The sequence below is a fragment of the Rhinichthys klamathensis genome, unplaced genomic scaffold, assembly GCF_029890125.1.
Source record: "Rhinichthys klamathensis goyatoka isolate OS25496 unplaced genomic scaffold, OSU_Roscu_1.1 h1tg000111l_1, whole genome shotgun sequence".
Classification (NCBI taxonomy): domain Eukaryota; kingdom Metazoa; phylum Chordata; class Actinopteri; order Cypriniformes; family Leuciscidae; genus Rhinichthys; species Rhinichthys klamathensis.
In genome coordinates, this window is record NW_026606649.1 from 12,960,653 (window position 1) to 12,985,309 (window position 24,657).

The following is a 24,657-nucleotide window of genomic DNA, read 5'->3' on the forward strand; positions in this document are numbered from 1 at the left end:
CAACTTAAAGAGCACTGACCTGTACCACCTGACTGCTGCAGATTAATTTCGGCATTGATAGTGTTGCCATTGAAACTCATAAATTCGAGTCACGAACCGCTCCGAATATAACGTCACAGGTTTCCATCTCTTCCTAATCACAGTAGTTATGGCGTGAACGCAGTATAAGCTTGTTGTTTTGGTTCAGAAGGAACTGTAAAAGGTGGCTGGTGTTTCAGTTGCGGTGCTCTGTGACTGACGTCTGTCTAATTCTGCATAGCATAAAACACGCTGATGTCTGTGTGAGCAGGATGGCGGAGTTATGTAAATACATACGTTGACAGGCAGGTAGGACATTGTATCATTGCATTCGGATCGAATGCAAAGATTGAACTAACATTTTATTGCTGTACGTTTTCCACAGACATATACAGTATATACATATAAATACATTTAGGCCAAATAACTTAGTGATTGCTATTAGGATGTGAAGGGACTTTCAACCAGCATATATAAAAAAAAAAAAAAAAATTCTGGAACAAATCACCTACCCTGCCTTTAAGCTGTCATGGATAATCCCATTATTAACTGTGCCAAAAGCAAGATCAAGATGCACTAAAATAACAATTCCCTGAATCTGCCGGAATCATTTGTCACTTTGAGAATAAACCGTATCAACATAAAAATGCCAAACAGATCACACTCACACTGCCTTGATCATATAACTAGGATCTAGGCCATAATACTAGATCTAGTAATATTTACCTTATCCATCCATAAACTGTATATATTAAGCAGCGCAACTGTTTTTAACATTGATTATAAGAACTGTTTCTTGAGCAGCAAATCAGCATATTTGAATGACCATGTGACACGGAAAACTGGAGTAATTATGCTGAACATTCAGCTTTGCCATCCATCACAGGTATACATTTTATTTTAAATATATTCAAATAGAAAACTTGTTTTAAATCTTACTAATATTTCACAATATTACTGTTTGTACTGTATTCTGATCAAATAAATGCAGCCTTGGTGAGCATAATAGCATTTTTTTACTCCATCCATTCATTTATTTCCCATGTCACTTAGGGTTGTGGAGATGCCGTGATCCCAGCATCTCAGGCTGTGGGCAATGAAATACCCTGGATGGATAGATTCACAACCCAAAACTGAACAATTAAAAAATTAAGTGAACAAATTAAACATCAAAACAAAAGTGAAGAATAAGTAGACATGTAGGGATTCATTTTTCAAATATTTATTTTGCATTCAAATAGATCATTCTCCAATATTTCATCAATCTAAGAATTTAATACTCTGATCATTAGAGGTAAAATATGTGACATGTAAATAAATATACATGGAAAAATATAAAACAATATATGAATAACTTCCAAAAATGGAAGAAAATAAACATTATCAATATTGCCATGTTTGCAGTTATCTAAAAAACATTGTATAGCACATAACTGGTCCAATGATATGAAATATATTACAATTAAAATAGGGATGCATTTCATGAGGGCATCCAAACCCCTCTTCATCATTAAGTCGATGCCACTCAATTGTCTCAACAACGTCTTGCATGACAAATTGTTCACATCTCTTTCAAGTCACCATTTCTATTGCACAGCATTCCATGTCCCTGTCCAACCCAGAACGATGCTGACAGGAATGATAGACACACATGGAAATGCATCACAACATACATAAATTAGCTGAACAGGCACAATTTGAACCAAAAAAAAAAGACAGTTCCTTTTGGGCTAGTACATATAACTTCTATATGTGATGCAGGTGGTTTCAATACAATCTAATCGACATGCTGTGTTTTCGGTAAACAGCGATCGCTTCAGATAGTGATGATAAATGGATGTTTAAAACATACATCCATCTCACTAAATGTATGATAAAAGAATGTGATGTACACTAGTAAAATTGCCTTCCCAAGAAACAGTGTCTGGCATATTGTGTAAAAGTGCTGGCATTGGAGAAAAAAGGAAAGAAAGTGCTTGTAAGACAAAATATTAATTTTAGGAGGAACACAGGATGTCTTCTATTCAATCAGACAAATAATCACAGCTAAAAGCCTTGTGGCTTCGTAATCTAAACTAATTTCCCTTCTAATATAAATCTGAGTAGGACCAGAGTTAAGCCAAACCGCACTAAAATAATGCAGTATTATAAATATTGCAGTTATCAAATTAACATTTGTCAATAGAAAGAAGATAATAAATGTACTCATTAAAAATGTATTGATATTTGAGTCGTACAGCCTGTGTATCCTCTTGTACCGGTAGGGGTTGGTGTATGCCATCCATATATTTTGTACATTTCTTGATCCTTTACCTCCACTGTGCAACGATGCATGAAAAATGCAATTAAATAAAACATCATCCAAAGACATTTTGATCAAATATAAAAGATCGCAGAAGGCATTTCGCCCAGTAGCTGGTGCCATCATCTCAGCCACAGTTAATTTGCCTGTTTCCCTCCTCTCACAGATCATCAGTTAAATTCTCAGGCACTTCTAAGCGCTCTCTCTCTCTCTCTCTCTCTCTCTAGGAGCTCAGGTCCTCTTTGCAACCATTGGCACACATTTCATGTTTTCTGGAAGTTGTTACTGTAGTCCTATAACGTCCCATGTTCCTCCTGGGCATGCACGAGTATCCGGGTTGTATCAATGTCCCTTTGTGGTGCCAGGTCGTACTTGCAAATAAATTGGAAGAGCTAAGTGTCCCGCACTGTGGTCCTTCTTCTGTCCCGATGCTGGAATGGACATTCTGGATGGTGTCACGGAGGCTATTACTGGAAGGCATGGTCAGCCGCTGGACCATAAGAAAAACCTGGGAATGCTCCAGCTGCCTCCCGTACGCTGCTGGTCATGTGCAGGTTATCAGTGTTGCATAGGGAGGTCGACACAGGTAAGTGTGTGAACTCTGGGTCAAAGTGCCGAAGGTCAGTGGGACCACTCTGTAGATTTAATAGAGACAATTTATTACATCTCTATGCAAGGACAAGGATTTATTGTAAACTAAAATATACTCTAAGGCAAGACACTACAAGCAAAACCATTTTTTCATGCACTGGTCAATTTTACGATTTTGGGCTATTTTGCTTCCATAACACGTAGACTACTGGAAAGAAAGTTGTTTATTGTTATTCTTTATGTATTTGCATCTGTAGATTAACCAGGAATCTAAAACTTTAGTAGCACTTGCATACACCAAACATACTCTATTCACCTGTGATGTATTGCCTTAATGTCATTGCTTGTATGTCATGTATATTTGTAAATATATTTGTAATGATGACGTTTATTTAAAAATATATTAACTTTAAATGTAATATTGAAAAACACACCACAATACTTTACATGTGCTTTAGTATGTACGTCAACACTTCAAACTAAGTGTACTTCTTTAAAGCACAACAAAGGATTATTAAAACATAAAGATTTAAAATGTACTAAAAAGTTTAGTATTAGCATTATTACAAATTATTACTATGCAGGTAAATTATAAACTTACCACTGAAGGAATGAAAGGAGGGATGATCTTTTTGGCCATGAGGTCATCCCAGTAGATGGGAGAGAAGAAGCTGTGGAACTTAATCTCCAGCTACAAATAAGTAAAAGTTTGAATTAGAATCGCAAATCTCCGGAAAATAAACCATATGCGAGTAGCACTGGTGTGTTTTTCCACTTACAAAATCATCTTTGGACCCAAGTCTCTTGGTACGGTCCTTGTGCAGCAAACCCTCCAGCAGGTCACGGCCAGAATTGGACACATTAGGCTTCAGGACTAGAGGCTTGTGAAGGATGTTGTTGTACATCTCGGCAGTGTTGCGACTGTAGAATGGAGGCTAGAAAAACAAAGTGCGAGAGATGAATTGTTTGCTAAATGTATCCTCTGCTACAATGTAATATAAATGGTTGTTTCAAGTGTTAAAATGCCTTAAAATTTTTAAGTTTAGTCAACTCAAATTTCCAAGTTATCACTTAGTACAACTTCACATTTCAAGTTGACTAAACTTACAATTATAAGGCAGCCTGAACACTTCTTAAGTTGAAATAATAATTATTATTTTTTACAGTGTACAACCGATCTAGTCATTTTCCAGGCAAAAGGTATTCTCACCAGTCCATACAGCATCTCAAACAGTACTGATCCCAGGCACCACCAGTCTACTGTACGATCATAGGCCTGTTTCTGGAGGACCTCAGGTGCCAAGTACTGTGGGGGAAAAAAGAGAAAGAAATCAAACCACTGTTTAAATCCAAATTTCTTGTCAAATATAGACAAACTATCTTATATTCCCCTGTGAAAAAGAAGTACACCTTTGGATAAAAGAGCACGTATTACAGAAATAATATACTTTAAAATAATACACTTAAGTGTGAACTGAATACTATGTTTTCAGACACTGGAATTAAATGGAAATGTATATACAGTATCATTAATACTGCTGAATGTACTGAAGCATTTATGGTAAACTATAATATACTTTAATTTCATTTCTATTGAAACTTGTTTGTTTAAAAATATATATAATGATGAAGTTGCAATTTATTATGTTTAATATATTTAAACTTTAAAGGTAATACTGAATAACACTACAGTTAACATTCTAAGTACTTTGTATGTGCTTTAGTATGTTAGTAAACACAAAATAAGTGTACTTTAAAGCATGATAATTATTTATAATGTACTTCAATGTAAAACATTTAGTTTGATATTTTAAAAGTGTACTTTAAACAGTCATGAAAGTGTACTCCCTTTAAGTAGCCTACACGTAAGTGTGGCCCTCTATTTCATTATTATATTATAATCTGCTTTTTTTTTTTAGTTTTTTTTTTAAAATAAACTTTTTAATTTGAAGTGCACGTTCAATACAATTAAGCGCACTTCTTTTTCACAAGATAGTCGTTTATGAATGACCTACCTCAGGAGTTCCACAGAACGTTGTGGTTGTGCCGTTTGATTCCAGTCCCTCTTTGCACAGACCGAAATCTGTCAGCACAATGTGGCCCTGACAGTCCAAGAGGATGTTCTCTGGCTTTAAGTCTCTGTGAAAATTGACAGGTAAAGGTAAGACCCCATGGTCACCATTATAATGAACAGAATCGAGTACTCAGTTCAACTACTTCTCCACTAGAAGGCACTGCAGGCATTCGCATACCTGTAAACGATGTGCAGTGAGTGGAGGTAACCGAGAGCACTAGCTATCTCAGCAGCATAAAACCTTGCCCTGGGCTCCAGAAACACCCTCTCACGCTGGAGGTGGTAGAACAGCTGCAGAAGAAAAACACCAAGAGTTCATGAATTCAGTCATCTATTTTAAGCTGAGGCATGGCCTCTTTCAGGCTTTGAATGCATTGTTTACTAACCTCGCCTCCATTGACGTAGTCTAGCACAAAGTACAGTTTGTCTGTGGTTTGGAAAGAGTAGTGCAGCCCAACCAGGAATGGATGTTTGATATTTTTCATTAATACACTCCTTTCCGCCATGATATGCTTTTGCTGAAAAACATTTTGAGTGTCATTGTTATTATGATTGTGGCGAAGTGCTTTCACATCTATATGAGAGCATTGCATTAGGTCTTACCTCTTTCTTTTTCAGAATGATTTTCTTCTGTAGCACCTTCACAGCATAGTACTGTTCGCTTTCCTTGTGCCGCGCGAGCAGAACCTGTGGAATAAGACGCAGTTAGCATTCTCAGTTTAGAATATGACATAAATGTTTACATCTTGACTGTATAAAAAATGAAAAGTTGCCCACCTTTCCAAAGCTCCCCTTCCCAATGATCTTTAAGTAGTCAAAATCTGAAGGTTGGATCCTGTTAAGGAAATTAAAAAAAACACATCAGTAATGCAAACAGCAAGCAGCCTGACTGACTGAAATCCAACTAACCAAACAAAAGATTGAAAACAGAAGATGGGAAGAGTAACTACGTACTGAGTTTCTTCAGCCAAAGAGCTCCTGGGATTGGTCAAACACAGGTGATTCTCTTCCAGCTCCTCATTCTGGTTTTCATCTATTTTTAAGAATGAACCAACCTCATCACTAGAGAAAAGAGATAAAAAATATTTATATTTCAGATAGTTAGCTTTGTTTAAAACCCACAGTTTGTAAAAACAAAAGACAAACTGAGTGGTTCAAATATTGTGTTGGGCAGTCAAAAAGGTTGAGAACCACTGCTTTAAATGACTTATTTCTTGTAATGCCTTTGCACACAGATAGATGGCAGTGTTGTTGAAGTTTATGATGGGCCATTTCTGGTTTTGGAACATTCAAAATTACTTGATTAAAATTGTAACCTGACAAGACAGCAGCAATCGGTGCAAGAATATTACATTACATAAATATACTAAAATATAGATCAAATACTATTTTATTGAAACCAGATAAAATCAGTCCTCCTGCCCCAAAATTATGATTTTTAATCTATTGAGGGACACCCCCAGCATCTTCCATCATGAATGAATATTGTGGAGCATATGGAGGGTAAAGATGCGGTGAGAAATTTTCCACTGGTCCGACCTGAATAAGACCAAATGGGCCGCGCTTAATTGAATCAGGCCCTTATCCTCGTCTGGGGACATTAGGGATTTTCTCAAAGGTGCTTACTGCAGCCAAGCGGCGGCCTGGACAGCTGCTTTTCGCAGAGCACTATTCTTGTGCTTGGCTTTATCTTGCCGGTACAGATTAACCTACTCAATTAGCAGAATGTACAGCTAAAGTCCGATGATGGGATTACAGGTTACACCAGAGGTTACAGTGTTGCCTTGGTGAATGAATGATGGAAATTTCCTGAACCACTTTCTTGCTGACTTTGAAACACAGAAATCATATATGCTCTTATTTGTTCAATAGCCTATGTGTTTTGTCTGTACAAAAATCTACATGGATAGGCTAATTGTAGGTAAAAATGCAGCCTCATGTTTTTTTTTTTGTTTTTTGTTTTTTCATATAATTAAATGTTGGGATACTTACTGTTGACAAATGGGAGGGTTGGAAACAAGCTTCTGGATGAAGTCGTTTAAGCCCATCTTCCTTTCTTTAATAAAAGCTGAAATGAAAAATAACCATTTACGTCAGAAGGAAATCCACAGCTGACGTCATTAACAGCCTGCATTTGAACTGAAGGAAATGCCAATATGAGAAGGGAAACCCTTAAAAAAATCTTAGAGGTAATCGACATCCACAAAATAATCATTTGCACGTCAGGTCTATGCCAGAAATCATGTAGCTAATATACATGCTGTGATTCAGGATCCGTGTGAATGTGGTTTAATGTCAAGAACGTGTCAGTGTTACACAACAGACCGCATTGCTCACTGTAATTGTACACATATCACGAACGATACTTCATCATTTCTTTCATTCTCTTGAAACACCGACCACCAAATTTACTTAACCAATGTAAAAACAATTAAACCCGAATAAAAATGCATGCAATATATATTTTTAAATGCGACTAAAGAAAAAATAAATGATAGACCTAATTAAAATAGACTGTACAAACACAAAAAAACGGCTATCACCTCTAAAGACATTTTTTCTCTCTCCCAATACAGTTGTTTAATTGCATTTTTGACATATTGCATCTTTTTTTTCTAAAGCATAATCAAATAAGCAAAGTCTTTTATAGACATAACTCAAACAAAATAACTCGAATAACTCGAATCTGTTGAGAGAGACGTACCGGTGAGAACGGACACGATCCCCCTCATCTTGCAGTATGTCAAGTCGCATCCAGCCTGAGTAACTGCCATCACTATTATTTTATAAGAATAAATCCACAGGATGAATGTATTCCTTTAGAAGCCTTTTATTGCAACGCGCTGATCTCCCAGCAGCGAACCGTTTGAGTTTGACGAAGCGCACTAACGGGTTTTGATGGCAGGCTGTTGGATGGGCAGCGCTACTGTCTTTCCCCGCCAGCGCTGGACTCGTATTTTTATACGGAACACGTGGTTGTGGAGGCGAGGCTCTGACATCACTTGGGTAACCGAGGAGACTTGCAAAATGTGATGTCACGGGATCCCACGAATCTCTGTTTCACCGGTAGGAGGCGATGCAAGGGGGGCGGAAGCGCTTCCATTCAAGTGAACCAAATCACACGAGTAGGTTCTTATTTTGAATATGAGTTATTACTTCAGGGCTGCTAAAAAAGTATGTTCTATATAGTATCATATGCACACCAGAATCTCGCTGGAAGCAGAAGGTCATCCAGGTACTTTTTGCCTATTCTTTTATCAGTAGCTACTGTGAATTTGGACATAGACTTACTGCTTTTGTCACATGATAGTAGGCCTACTGTTTTTCGTCTACTATATAGTAGGGAAGTAGGCGATTTCGGTCGCAGCTTCTGACTCTCTCTCAATTGAAAATTGCTACACAGCTGGCTCACCGCATCTCATCACAGAGTAATAGATTAACTTCTAATCCTTATCAGTAATGACGAAGAAGAGAGTGAAGCAGTAAAAAATGAGAAATGAAATGCATTCAGTGAAATTAGGGCTGGATCATGCACATGGCACGAGATTATGGTTAATGGAAGACATTCCTGTGCTAAATAGATGTGCTAAAATATTCTCCCCATTACTTAGGCCTACTGAGAATGACGTACAATATTAATCTGTTAAAGCCTGTGTTTTAACAGATTCTCATCATCTGCGAACAAGCCACCATGTTCAAGCAATCCGACCAGGTCAAGGGTGAGGAGGCTGCGCCATCAAGGCTACGTAAACCGATACTCTGAGCCACATCATTTAGTTCTCAGCCTGTTCTCCATATGTGGTCCACTGACCCTGTAAGTTATATAAGTGTGTCATAACCTGATGCCATCCTCGATCTTATAATACAGAATTTGTCCGGTCAGTCAAGGGAGGGGGACAAGATATAACCCAGGGATTTTGAATTGGGGTCGCAGGGGGCCACAAGAGAGTATAAAGGGGTCTGCAGAAAAGGGTATGTTTACAGTGAATGTGTATATATATATATATATAATGTAACTGTGTGATATGTATATTTATAAATATATATATTATATAAATAAATATATTTTTTGTATTATATACATGTTTACAGTGAATATGTAATGTAACTGTATTAATGTGTATTTATATAAATATATATTATTACTAAATAAATATTATTTTTATATTATATACAGTTAGATTTATACATAGCCTATATATTAATATTTTCACTTTAAACATACAGTTTTCTGCAGACCACCTTATACTCTTGCGGCCCCCTGGGGATTTAACGGATTTAAAATCTCTGTGTTTATTTTTATATTTTCCATTTTCTTTTTAAGTTTAAAGTTAAATGATTTTTTTTTTGAGATTCTGTAATTTGTATTAGTCTTATATATATATATATATATATATATATATATACACGGCTATAGTTTTCATCAATTTTTAATATTTATGTTTGTCATTTTAGTAGCCTGCATCAAGTTAAACTAAATAAAAAAGAGAAATATTGCTTTAACAACAATAACCCTGGTGCACATTTGCATTTCCACTTCTTCTGGAATGTATAACCTGTTCTATCTGTAAATCCAGTCTACACATAATGCCACTGGAATCCTTTCATTTTACACAAAGAGGATAAGTTCTTTTTGAGAGATTTAAAATCACCTGTAGATGAGGAGCCTTGCCAAGTTCTGTTTAAACAAGCAGGATCGGGTGGCATGACATTACCTGACTTAAGAGTTACATGCTTTGTATCCAACCAAACATCCTATCTTTCAGATAGCAGTTAGGAGGAACCATGCTGGGAATTTCAGCTGGAGCAGGTTTCAAATAACAAAAAGATGGGGAAGTTATTCAGTGGAATACTAGATAGTGCTTATCAGGTTCCACTGTATTTCAGCAGATGAATAATAGACAGATGTAAGATTTCAAGCCATTTCGATGTATTCCTATATTTTATATACCCAAAATGTCTTACTCTTCTATGAAAATAAACACAATATACTGTAAGTACTGATGAAAAAAGACTGATGATTACTTGCAATCTAGTTTTTTTGGCAAATCAAAAGCTCTAATAACCTAATACCCTTTCAAATAAGTAAATATTTGTTTGTTTATGCCGATACTAGGTAAGAGAAACAACAATATTATCCATTAGGTGACTATATCTGGTGGTTCAGCTTTAAAACCTTTTCTTTTTTTGTCTCGTCTCGTCTCTTCCTTCTCCCACTATAACCTCCCCATATTTACACATAACCGTGTTACTGTAACAGTATCTCATATGCCAAGCGCACAGGTGGCAAAGTCTTTCCGCTGCTCACCGAATGTCCTTTGAATGAGTCATTCTGTCATAGTTGTCAGAGATCCAATTATTACTATTTATTTCCTGTTACTATACATGCCACGTTACCGTGGAGACGCAGGTCGACTGAAAGTGTGCATTTGCATAACAGGCCGAGTGTCTTTCGGTCAGATACCGTCTGCCACACTCTGGTGGGCAGGAAGTGAATCATCTGAAGAGAAGGGGGAGTTTATTCTTGACTTCTGCACCTCCTCTCACTGCTCAGGGCCGATTGCCTTTTCTTGCGCCAACGTCATGCCCACACACTCATGTATAATAGATTGATTTCTCTACCTGCCATTAGCTTAGTCCCGTGGTCTTGATGTTGGATGTCTCACTTCTGTGTTTTTTTTTTTACAAATTGATTCGTGATTCCCCCTATTTGCATTTTTCTCTCTCTTATCTCATCCTTCATATGCCTCATCTATGTATTGTTCTCTGTAATGTGTTTGGAGCTCAATGGGAGCTGTGTAATGGGCATTGAGGCATCTGCAGGTGGGTGTTCTTCAACTGTTAACTATTGCTTACTATGTTGATTACAATGGAGACACGACATGAGTTAGAAAACAAGTTACATGAATATTAGTAGGCCTGTACCATTGGTGGAGCACTTCATTGCCATTTTGGGGTGAATCCTGCATTAAGACGATCCATAAATTTAATATAGCCTATCAAATAGCTGCAAAGAGGAAATGGAAACCATTTACAATACGGTTCAATAACATTAGTTAATGCATTATGTATTATTAACTAAAAACACTAAACTTTTATTTTACAGCGTTTAGCAGTTAATGTAAGTTTATAAATATATTGTTGATTGTTAATTAATGTTCGTCCTTTAATGTAAATTTATACAAATTGAAATATTATACATGTATTATAAGTTAATTTAATATCAATTTTAAATTAAAGAAATTTAAATTAAAGAAATGATTAGTTGTAAAATCATTCAATTATAAATAAATAATCATTAAATCATAGCTAAATTAATTTGTTAAATATTTTATTTAACATTAACCTAAATTAATGAATGTACAGTATAAGCGTATTGTTCATTGTTAGTTCATGATACCTACAGTAATTCATTAACTAATGCATAACGTAACCAACTGAACCTTATTGGAAAGTGTTAGAGAAAATCTATTGAAAATGGCCTGAAATAGTTACTTAGAAATATAAATAATGACATATTAATTTATATAGATTAAGCATTTTTTTTCTCCACCAAATAATATCATTAAATAATATAATTATATCCCAAAGCTAATCTTCTTTGTTAACAATTGACACTGATTGAGTCACTGCTATAACAGAAAGTCTGCTGAAATCTTTCAGTGTTCGTGACATTAATGCCTCAGTTTGGGGGTTTCACGTTACTGTATTTCCCCTTAAAGGATTATATGTGTGAGATAACTAGTTGTTTCTCTTTCTGAGTGGTAAGAATTGAAGTTAACATGAAACAGCATTCACAACCAATTTTATTTTCAGTCACACTTTATATTAGGTGTCCTTAACTATGCACTTATATAAAAAATAAGTACATTAATGTGTTGTTGTATTGTAAAGCACTTTTGCTGCTATTGAGGAGGGTCACGGGTAGGGTTGGTTAAGGTTTAAGGGAAGGGTCAACAGTGTAATTACAGATGTAATTACAGAAATTAACTAATTACAGCTGTAATTACATGGTATTTCAAGTACAATGTAAAAAAACATGTATGTACACAATAAGTGCATTGTACATTAAAGACACCTAATTTAAAATGGGACCTTATTTTCTAATGTGATGTATACACCTGTTTCTAAATGAAACAAGACATTTATGAGGGAAAAATAATCAAACATTGGAATAAAGTGCGCTGATAAATTATACACAATTAAGCCATGTGTATTTATGTGTTGAAGGCTCATGAAGTAGGTTGAATGTAAAAGTGAAACAGAGCATCCTGCTCACCCAGGTAACAGATGAAACAAACAAAGCCAAAGAGATCAAAGCCTAGACAACTAAATCAGACTAAAGTGGATTATGTCTGTTGTGATGGATGAATGAATGAATGGATGGACTGGCAAAGCTGATCTACTAAACACAATATGTGCCGTGATAATGATTTTATCGGTAATATTGCTTCCTTTTTGCAAAATGAAAAACTTATAATAGGTACAAAAAGTGAGGGCGAAAGAAGGAACTCCAAACAAAATCCAGAATATCAATTGACCTTTTTATAAAGGCGGTGCAAATGTCACATTTGAGAAAATGTTATTTAACCTGGCATGAAAAATATACACATCCAATGACTTCTGCCACCCTAGTGAAATCTAAAAAGTTCCTTCCCTTGACTGGTGTTTATTTTCTAATGACGTCAGTTTGACGGCTTGGGCAAAACATCCTTAACAAACACCTCAGTCTGCTGTCAGCGAGAGATGGTGAGGTGGTGTGTGAAAATCAAGCCCTGCCCTCTAGTTCATATTCAGTTTCCCTCAGAAATACATAACAATACAGAAGTCTGCCGCAACATCCGGTTCATTTAACATGGGAATTTTATGTGTGTCTTTCCTCAGAGCTTTAGTCTCTTCAAAATCATGACATGACACATGTTATGAATATGAAGGAAGTTTAATGCATGTTTGTGACAACTGTCATTAAGTGTCATTCGCTCAATTATGACATTTTTAATGCAAATATGACATTGTTTGAGATGTCTTTGTTATGACCTATCATAACCTGTCAGTGTCTTTGTCATGACAACTTGACATTACTAAGACAACACAACCTGTCATAAACATGACATAGCAGATTAACTATCAAACTTAAGAAACCACTTAGCTTTACTGGTTAACATTACATTAAACTGTCAGGTGGTTGGTTTTGACATTGGCTGTCATGAAGCCATTATAACTGTTTAATGACAAATTCAATTTGTACCACTGTTGAGGTCACGAAAAATATTCATGACACAGTTATAACGGACTGATGACAGCCAATGTCAAAACCAACCACATGACAGTTTAACTTAATTTAATGTCAAGTTGACAAAGACACTGACAGGTTATGATGTTATGGTTTATGTCAAGATGTCATAACAAAGACATCTTAAACAATGTCATATTTGCATTCAAAATGTCATTATTGAGCGAAAGACACTTAATGACAGTTGTCATAAACATGCATAAACCCTACTTCATATTCATGACATATGTCATGTCATGGTTATGAAGGTGTCATGTCAGTCTTATGTACACCCCTTCAAGTAAAGTGTTACCCAATATTTAGCAATGTCCTGCATTTGTAACCTTGTTACCTGATTTTCTCTCATTACAAAAAAATTCTAAATTGCGACACCTAAGAGCTAACATATTTTTATTCAGATCTGTTCTACAAGATGACGAGAAGTACATTTTCTCATTCCATTTTTTTTATATAGTTCTTTTAAATATTGAGGTGTAAGCTGCATTTGTCAAGAACAACTATTCAACCCTGTTACACAAGTTACTGTAAATATTGTTCTTTCATTACTAATATATATTTGTAAATGCATATAAACAAGCGTTTGGTCCTCAACTATCTAACCCTACTTAGTGACGGCTTAATTTAGGCCAATTTTTTTGTTATCCTTTTGTTTGTTATCCTGTTACTCATATAGTTCTTTATTTTTAATTGTTTTAAATGTAAATATTGTAATGTAATATTGTAATATGTAATATTGTTGTTTATTTCATGATCATAAGCATCACACAGAGCTTTTAAGCTTTATTTAGACATGTCCCACAAATTTGGAAACAGGGTTGCAAAAATTGCATAAACAAATGACCCTATAGGCGCACGGCATCACAATTCCTTTGTTACAGCGAGTGCAGTTTACAGTCAACCTGTATATTAGGTGTCTTTAAATACAATGTGCTCAGGCCTACATAAAGAATAAGTACAATGTACTTATTGTGTTTATGCTGTATATCAAATCATGTTTGCTGCTATTGGGGTGAGGTACAGGTAAGGTTAGGGACAGGTTTGGAGGTATAGTTAGGTTCAAGAGTGGGTTAAAAGGGTAACAACAATACAACAGTGTAATTATAGATGTAATTACATGCAGGTACATTTTAATAATATAAGTATAATGTAAAATATGTATTTATACATAATAAGTGCATTGTATCAAATGTATGAATTTAAATGTTAGCACACCTAATATAAAGTGGGACCAAGTTTTATTACAGTTTTTTTAAAGACCATTGCCTACTCTTTTTGACCCTTATATAAATAAATGGTCCATTTACTAAAAGAGTGTGATATGTTGATGTATTCATATGTTTGATGCAGTTCAGTATAACACGTTTCTGCAGCTCAGTTTCAATAAATGGTCATTTTGAACCAAAAAAGAAGGTTTTGGTTCTGAAAGAGTACATCTCCTTTTCTCAAAGATCAATGAAAATATAATTTCATCTTGATAAATCTCATAAAATTGGAGATTTAGAAGTAACATTTCACATAGTTAAACAGGACAGAGCAGTACTCTGTAAAGGTAAAGCAAAATGGTAACACTTTACAATAAGGTCCCATTACTTAACATGCATTAACTAACATTACCTAACAACGAGCAGTACATTGTCACAGTATTTATTTATCTTTTTTTAAGGTTAGTTATTAGAACTAAAATACAAAATCTGTATATTGTTAGTTCATGTTAGCTTAGGTCCATAAAAATATTAACAGATATCCTACAGATTTTAACTATTGTATATGTTGAAATTAACATGGACTAAGATTAATAAATGCTTTAGAATTATTATTCATTGTTAGTTCATGTTAACTAATGTAGTTACCAAATGTTAACAAACGAAACCGTGTTGTGAAGTGTTACCTGTAAAATTTACAAACTTTGTCACAACTAGGGTGATACTGGTCAGTTTTTAGTTGAAAAACTTCCTACCTATGAATGATTTCTTCCCAGTCTTCATCGTCATTTAACAGCGTATCTCTCAGTCCAAAGTAGATCCTTCTTCTTTATTGTGCTTTGACAGAAATCCTTTTAAAAGCGCAGTATTCTCAGCAGTTCATCATTTTGAAACATTTTGCATGTGAACAAGTATGTGTGTGCGGGTGTGTGTAGGTGTGTGTCTAAATCTCTCTAGTGCTGCAGTATTGTTAGAGGCGGTCTCATCGCTTCAATTTCAAAGATCAGCAAATTATTGGCCTCATCACTCTTTGCTCTGTATCTCTTCGCCTCTCTTTTTGCTCTCCTGGTCTTTGTCATAGTTCAATGATAACTGAAACCAAAAACTGGTGACGGATCTCCAGCCTCCCTTGTTCTTGAGTCTTGCAAACAAAACAAAGCGACAGGTGTCGGATAGCAGCTCGTCTCACGAGTGTCCTGGTACCGCCCTATAGGGAAACCAGTTTCCAGGTTACAGCAGTCACTAGGGCAATACCTGCACCGTCTTCTACACTAGTTTAATTGTGCCATAAGCTTCTAATGACTTCCCAGGTCCATTGCTACGCTCTGGGAATATCTTACATAAAAAAAAACAAATAAAAACAATGACTTGGCAAGTTTTTCTAGTTTCTTGCTGTTAGAAATTGCCAGGTCAGGCAAATGTGCAGCTACACCTGGCCAGGATGATTTGTGTAAATAGGCCGGCGGTGCATTTATTACATACACTGGATAATATATTATACATAATCATATATAATATTACACATATATTACTTAGTCAAAGACCTCCAATGTCCTAATGACATCAAATGGTTACAATTTCATTCAGCTTTATAAAAAAAAAAAAAAAAACTAAATGTGGAAGTGCTTCAATGAAAAGAAGCACATTTCCACATGTAAAGGTTACCTAAAGGTTTCCTCATTAAACCATGAAGACGATCCAGAGATTTTTAAAGAGACAATCAAACTTTTATTACTGATTTCCTGCCCAGTGCACATTCATCTCCACTGTAGAATAGTTTTATGTTAATGGGCTTTTGGGTAATATAGAGCACCTCAAATGGCATCTGCTGTTCTTTCTAAACTGCTGGCTTAATGGCACACTGGAAGTTTAATGAAACCATTATATCCTTATTATTGCCTGCCCTTTCTAGGACACCTCAATATTTATGTCTTCATACGTTCTGCAGACCAATTCAGCCTGGAATCAAAGGAAGGACATTAAGCAATTTCAGCTAAAGCTTTCTTATCAAACTGTTGCAAGAGACGACACAACTATAAATTAGGATTTTGTTCATTGTTCATAATGTTCTTATTCAGGTTTTTGAAAAAACGATTCGTTGGCTGAACAACCATTACTTATAAAAGTAATTAGATTAAACACAAAAAATTATGTGTGTAACACAAAAATATAAGTAACTAGGTGAACTTAAATGTATGCATAAAAAAAAATGAAAAAACATAAGTCATGTCAACTACTATAATAATTGCTTCAAAATTAAGTAAATCGAGCATAACATTTTAAGTAACTATACGAGCCACGTGATATGCAATTTCCCGTGATGCCTTTCCAGCCAAAAATTGGAGCCATTTTGTGAAGCACATATGTGAAGACGCTGAAAAGAGGTAAGCTTAATTTTTTTTAACTTAAGGTACACTCAATCGTTTATTGCATTTTTGGTCAAGAAACTAACTTTTAAACTGAATTTCAGAATTGCTACGAATTTTGCATCAACAATTAGAAACGTGTTACGAACACCTATGTAGTCTACATGTTAATGTATGAAATGAGTGACTTTGCACGAGAGTATTTTTGAATTATTAAGCGAGTGTGCTTCCATTGAATAGGCTATCAAGTGTCAAGTGTTTATAGTAGTCAGCAGAGGTGGGAGTAAGTCACTAAATGCAAGTCTCAAGTCAAGTCCAAGTCTTAACATTGCAAGTCAAAGTCAAGTCAAGTCATTCTGTTGTAAGGGTCAAGTCAAGTCATACTCTTTGTCAAGTCAAGTCAAGTCGCAACTTAGTCATCAAGTCATACCAAGTCGCACACAGGCTAGTTTTACACATTTTTTAACTCTGGGACTTTTATTACTTTATTTAGACACAGAGGGCTAATGGGTTACAAAAATAAATAAATTAACTTAAAATATAATATCATATCATTAAGAAGCACTTTAAATGCTCTAATATAAAAATAAATTAAATGAACACAAGTAAACAAGAATTAATAAAACTTTTCCCATCTTGTAAAAATATATATATATATTAGGGCTGTCAAATGATTAATCGTGATTAATCACATCCAAAATATATATTTATTTTTTTACATAATATATGTGGGTGCACTGTGTATAATTATTTTATATATATAAATACACACACATGCTTGTACCGGTATATATTTAAGAAATATTTTCATGTATATACTGTATATAGATTTATATATAATTTATATTATATATAAATATAAATATTTTATATATAAATATTTTTTTTTTCTTAAATATACATGCATGTGTGTGTATTTAAATATATACAAAATAATTATACACAGTGCACCCACATATATTATGTAAAAAAAACTTTTATTTTGGATGTGATTAATCATTTGACAGCCCTAATATATATATATTGCATTCTAAATTAGTACTGTATGCCAAAGTTTGTATGTTCTTACTCTAAATATCCAGGTGATTTGATCCCATGCATAACACAAAATATTATATGGAAATTTTAAGAAAACAAATTTAAACATTTAAATTATTTAAACCCGGCTATTTTTTAATACGTGGGTCGTTGTAACTGACGTTCTCAACTACTTTCTATATTACTTTCTCCCGCCCGCAACATTTATGTTTTGTCCCGCTCCCGCCCGCAAATAGATTTTTTTCTGTACATCCAAATACTTTCAATTTAGCCTACGTGTCGCCACCATACACATCAGGATAAATGCTCCTGATAAATTATTTGTTATTAAAGCATTAACACACAAACCATTGTTATAACATAAAAGCAAGCAGCTGGTTTGGCATGACTGTGCGCTCCCTTAATAATTCCTAAAAAGCTGACAGTTCATCGGGATCTCACACATCTGTTATTATCAATGACGTTTCATAATATATACACTTTGTTTGTTATAATTAGAGGATTTGCCAGCATACAGAATTCAGCACTGAACAAAAAGTCTGTTTTGAGCGGTGAGGGGAGTCCATCGTAAATGCTTCTGATTGGCCATTGCGTTCAAGAAAACAACACATATGTCTGTGATTGGCTACATCGCTCAACGCTTTATTCTCCCTCAACCCGCACACACAGAGTGCATTACCGCCCGCGCTCCCTCTTATGGCGTATACAAAAAATTACAATAATTGAGATTTTTTTTTTGCACAAGTCATTTCAAGTAAATAGGCACAAGTCCGAGTCAAGTCTAAAGTCACAAGGATCAAGTCTAAAGTCAAGTCGAGTCTTTTCAGAGATCTAGTCAAGTAGCCTAAGTCTCAAGTCCAGAAAATTGCGACTCGAGTCTGACTCGAGTCAAGTCATATGACTCGAGTCTCCCACCTCTGGTAGTCAGAGTATTTATTGTGTTCTTCGAAATATATGACCATGACGTTGGCATGTATGCATTAATGGTGTGTTCACACCGAACGCAAATTTAATAATTTGCGCGAGTAGATTACAAAGTCAATGCAAAGACACGGTAGACGCATCATTCGCGCCGGGCGTCGCGAATGACGCGAAATGGGTGACGCGTTTGCCGCGAACGTCTTCCACGAATGCAAGTTGAAAAATTTGAACTCGAGCAGATTCAAGCGTCTAACTAGACGCGATAGACGCGTATTTGACGCTCTATTCGCGTTCGGTTTGAACACACCATTCAATTCGGACGGCGCTTTCCCCTCACTGATAAATTCGTAGGCCTACTTTATTAACGAAATGTAGTTATCATTTATTATATGCAGGCTATGAGTTTTCGGATTAAAAAAATAAAAGTACTTTGCATAGGCCTATTTACAAATTCCCATATACTAGCCTATTCTATTCTCTAATATCTATAAATGGATCGCGGGAAAGGGGGGCGGCCAGGCCTTGGGCGCGGGCAGAGCCATATAGAGTGAGAGTTGCGACAACTCCATTGACTCCAATGGAACGGTTTTTTACAGCAATGGCGGCTCGCGGAGCCTCTCAATAGTTCCCGGAAGTAGCAGCAGCGCGGTAGAGTTAGAGCAGAACAGACCGTTTGTGATGCACTTTTAAAAGGTAAGACGTTTAAAGAATAAGATTGTATATTATCAGTACATCTGAATCCAATTAACTTGTAAGTTTAACTGTATTAAAGCATGCTAGTTGATTATTGCTCTCTAAATTAGTAGTTTTAGGGGACGTTATCAGGTAAAATAAAGGTCATTGGATAAAGTTAGTACCGCATAACAAACCACGAACAGCATATTAATGTTTAAACCCGTTCTATTAATGCATGTTTATCCTTTGTTGTGTAATAAGAGGGAAATACTTCTAAACAGAGGTTAAATATAACATTGGGGAGTGTGATAGTTGTAATTGATAAAATGAGAATATCGGTTTCAATCCATATTAAATGTGCAATAACGGGGAAAAATCCTTATTTTAGATTTCATATTTGAGTAAGGAAAAACGTATGGTTGGCGTTTTTTATTCATTGTGTTTCTGTTGACTATTACCTGTCTATATTATGATTTAGCTCAGCTGATTTGTATTGATAGGAAAGGGAGATGGAAGTTTATAAGTAAGATTAAAAACATGCTTAAAACGGCAGCAAGCCGTGTTCTAGATCAAATCACACTAGGCTAAATGGGGTATTATAAATACCATAACTGTATTATATACTAACTCCTATATATAATTTATCCCGTTTTTGTTTCCTTTATCTCTTTCAACACAAGAAGCACAAAGAGGATTCGGTGGATCCTGAAGACTCCTGCACTGACGCTGTACCCTCATCAGTCTCAGCTCCTTGGATTTTGCAAGACTTTACTTGCTCCCTATTTTTAATAAACATTAAACTTCCCAGTGTTGGTCTTTGTGGAAAAAGTGCAGATACACCTAAGTATGATTAGCACACAAGTTCTATTTAGATTGCTCCTGACTTGAGCATATTTTCTGTGTCTGACAACATAGAGGAAAGGCCAGACAACATGCTTGACGTGCAGTTTATTAGACATTTATAAATCCCATTGTGCTAATTCAGTGCAAAAGTGTATATATAGGTCATTGACAAATAAACAAAGTCTAAAATCTTTTCAAAACTGATGTAATGTATATTTTTGTGTCATGAACAATGTATTTGAACAAGTTTCAGTTGTGAACATTTCTAAGTGTTTAAATTCACCTGAAAGTGTACCAACCTACCCATACTTGAAAGCAGTTACCAGTATTTGATAGAGATCTAAAAGGATCATTATGGCTCCTCTGGACAATGCATTATCATGCACACTGCAATTACCATAATAAGAGAGCCATGTTTGCAGTTGTGCCCCCCCGACATACAAATTGCTAGACAAAAGGTTTTCAATTATCAGCTATAAATCTACTGAAATGTATAACATTTGTTTATATGAAAGGTTAAAATGATGCCATAGAATTTCATTTTTATTTTTTTTATGATTAAAACACCATTTAAATTAGTATTTTAGTCTGTTAATTTGTGCGGACAGTTACACAACCTGACATTTTGGGGGGTTTAAGATAACAAAACATAAAATATGTATTATCTAAATGTACTAAAAATTAATTTAAACTAAATAGGTTTTATAGATTTAAGTGATGTATGTCATGAATTTATCAAATTATGTTAAGGAAATAATGTACTTGGACACTTAGAAAATAATGTATGTGTGTATAATCATGTTTTGTTTTAAAATGAAATATGTATTCATTTATAGTAATAAGTGCATAAGCATTGTAAACATTACGATGAATGCAATTTTACTTGTTTGCAATGGCATTTTAAGACAATCACCTGTTTCCTGCAAGTCTCCTGTCCTTGTGAAACCATAGTGAACATTACATGATAACCCTTAAATAACATACAAGTTTAAGAACACAAAAATACTTCAAAACAACTGCAAAACGGTCTTTAACCAAGGTAAAGTTAGCCAGAAAATATGTTAACAAAGGCAGGCAACACTGGTTGACCACAATAAACATTAAATATCAGCAGATTTTTATCTTTTTTTAAAACAATATTGCTGTAACTACATACACAAACTACATCCAAATGTCAATGTATTATATACATATTGTAAACCAACGCATTTATTGACTACAAACTACCAAAAATCACAGTTCAGCTCTCTACCTCCATCGATTTGAATTGGCGCCGAAGCACTTCCTGGAACTATCTGAGGTCTACGCGAATCACGTGACAACCAAGCATTTAGAACTTCCGTTGTCGCAACTCTCTCTCTTTATGGCTCTGGGCGCGGGTGAGCCTACTGGTAACGTTCGTTAACATACAAATATTAAATTCGAAAACACATTGGCTACAGCTCCGTGTGCACGATTTATCATTAAATAATGGCGATCTTGATTCAAACGCAATATTATTCCTAAATGACAGCTACAACCCTGTCTATTAAACCTTCAAAATTATTATCAAAATAAGTAAATACCCTTTAAGCAAAAGTGTGGCTTCAAACAAAGATTGTAGATCTGTATTTACTGTTTGGCTATTCCAGTAGTGACTGACTGTTAACATGTTTTGAAGAGATTCGTTCAAAACCTCTGGACAAAAGTCTTCATTAGGGCCCAAGCCTTGAAAAGGCGAAGGCCCTATTGTTTTCCTAAGGATTATTATTTATTATTAGGGCCCAAGCCTTGAAAAGGCGAAGGCCCTATTGTTTTCCTAAGGATTATTATTAGGGCCCAAGCCTTGAAAAGGCGAAGGCCCTATTGTTTTCCTTAGGATTATTATTATTATTATTATTATTATTATTTTATCGACTATTCGGGCACTTTTGGGGCTCTTAACGTGCACGAAAACTCTTGAAACTTTGCACACTGTCAGAACCCGCGGCCATCAGGGCCGGGCTGAAGCTGGTACCCGGGCGTGGCAGGGGGGCTCGACAGCGCCCCCTGGAACGGGGTCCGAAAACTTGGTCCATAAATCAAACACGCTTCCATGTAATAATATGAAACTCGGTACACATATAGATCTCATCGGTTCATATATCCTTTGTACTTTTACTTTTTACCCCAGCCCAACAGGAAGTCGGCTATTATGGTTTGTTTGGAAGCGTATGCCCCTGGAATTCGATATACTCCTCCTAGAGAATTCAACCAATCGCAAGGAAACTCGGTCAGCATGATGTCAAGACATTGAGGATGAAAAATTGCCAGGGGATTTTTCATATCTCGAACGGTTTGGCCGTGGCGAGGAAACAAATTTATGGCGAATAATGGAAACAGGAAGTGTGTTATAACTTCTGCATACATTAACTGATCTTGATGAAACTTCAACAGTATGTTCGCTGTAAGAGGCCGATCACATGGATGTGACTATTGTGAGTCAAAGTTATAGCGCCACCAACTGGCAGCAGGAAGTGTGTCACTTTCTAAATGCTTTTGACAAAAGTGGGGGATTAGTTTTATCTACAGTTACAAAACTCAGCGTGTATATTCTTCTCCTCAAGCCAAACAACTTTCTAATTTAAAGTAATTAGCTCCGACCCTCAGAAAGTCAGATATTGTGGTTTGAATAGGGTCATTTTCTCTCTCTCTCTCTCTGAGCCAATATGGCAAGCCGCTTTAACATTTAATCATTTTAACCTACTAGTCTCTATTTTCATGCTACTAGTACTTATTTTTAGATACTAGTATCTATTCCATTAAGTACTGGTACTTATTCATTAGCGACTAGTGCTTATTCTTTAGTACTAGTGCCTATTCTTTAGATACTAGTGCTTATTCTTTAGATATTCTTTTGAATACGTATTAGTAGCTAATGAATAAGTACTGGTATCTATTTAATAGGTACTAGTATATAATGACTTAGTACTAGTATTTATTGAATAAATACTAGTATCTATTAATAGGTACTAGTATCTAAAAGGTCATTTTCTCTTTCTCTCTCTCTGAGCCAATATGGCAAGCCGTTTTAACATTTAATCATTTTAACCTACTAGTCTCTATTTTCATGCTACTAGTACTTATTTTTTAGATACTAGTATCTATTCCATTAAGTACTAGTACTTATTTATTAGCGACTAGTGCTTATTCTGTTTAGAATATTCAAAGTGCTTATTCAATTTTTTTGCTTATTTATATTTTCAGAGCAGAAAATCCGATTTTTCTGCTTATTCAATATTGCATCTAAAAATGTAAGTGACTTGACGTGTGTGTGTGTGTGTGTGAGAGAGAGAGATGTGTCTGTTACAGTGACAAGAGTTTAACCCTTTAAGGCCTTGTCTTTTTGGATATATATATTTTTTTTATTAAAAAAAATGTGCATACAACCCATATATTTTAAATTTATTGTTTGCTTTAAATTAAATTAAGATTGTATGTTTGGTAATTGAACCTAAATAAATTTTTAATTAATGTGCTATATTTCAGATCAATATATTTGTTTTCCTTCATTTTAATCAACACTAACTTTATTCTCATCTGAATTATAAAGAATTTATTTCTGTATAAAATAAAAAATCCCGAATAATCCAGACCAACCAGAGCGCACTATTTCTACAACATCATCAGTGCTGAAGCGAAACTACCAGAGCCGTTCGGCAGATAGCAAGCAGATATTTTGTGTCACGTCGTGCACAATAACCCTAAAGGCACCAGGGTGGCGGTGCCACCGGCTTTATATATATATATATAAATATAGCTGCGAGCAGCGATGAAGGGCCCAAGCCGGCGGCACCGCCACCCTGGTGCCTTTAGGTAACTAAAGGCACCGGGGTTGCGGTGCCACCGGCTTGGGCCCGTAATCGCTGCTCGCAGCTATATTTATTATTATTATTATTATTATTATTATTTTATCGACTATTCGGGCACTTTTGGGGCTCTTAACGTGCACGAAAACTCTTGAAACTTTGCACACTGGTCAGAACCCGCGGTCATCAGGGCCGGGCTGAAGCTGGTACCCGGGCGTGGCAGGGGGGCTCGACAGCGCCCCCTGGAACGGGGTCCGAAAACTTGGTCCATAAATCAAACACGCTTCCATGTAATAATATGAAACTCGGTACACATATAGATCTCATCGGTTCATATATCCTTTGTACTTTTACTTTTTACCCCAGCCCAACAGGAAGTCGGCTATTATGGTTTGTTTGGAAGCGTATGCCCCTGGAATTCGATATACTCCTCCTAGAGAATTCAACCAATCGCAAGGAAACTCGGTCAGCATGATGTCAAGACATTGAGGATGAAAAATTGCCAGG

The 24,657-nt window shown here is 35.6% G+C and overlaps 1 protein-coding gene across 2 annotated transcripts; it reads right to left on the reverse strand.

Moving 5' to 3' along the window:
* Nucleotides 1–2,430: 2,430 nt before the first annotated feature.
* On the reverse strand, nucleotides 2,431–15,334 carry si:ch211-195b13.1 (STKc_SGK domain-containing protein). 2 transcript variants are annotated; one of them, XM_056254540.1, is made up of 12 exons: nucleotides 15,236–15,334; nucleotides 6,978–7,053; nucleotides 5,940–6,047; nucleotides 5,763–5,820; nucleotides 5,589–5,672; nucleotides 5,372–5,503; nucleotides 5,164–5,276; nucleotides 4,927–5,050; nucleotides 4,122–4,217; nucleotides 3,691–3,846; nucleotides 3,513–3,602; nucleotides 2,431–2,955 (listed from the first exon to the last, which is right to left on the reverse strand). In XM_056254540.1, exons 1-12 carry the CDS (start codon nucleotides 15,267–15,269, stop codon nucleotides 2,788–2,790), a joined length of 1,239 nt encoding a protein of 412 aa, XP_056110515.1. In that variant the 5' UTR covers nucleotides 15,270–15,334; the 3' UTR covers nucleotides 2,431–2,787. The 2 variants fall into 2 exon arrangements, with proteins under 2 accessions (XP_056110515.1, XP_056110514.1); XM_056254539.1 differs by lacking the exon at nucleotides 15,236–15,334 and adding an exon at nucleotides 7,690–7,841.
* Nucleotides 15,335–24,657: the final 9,323 nt, after the last annotated feature.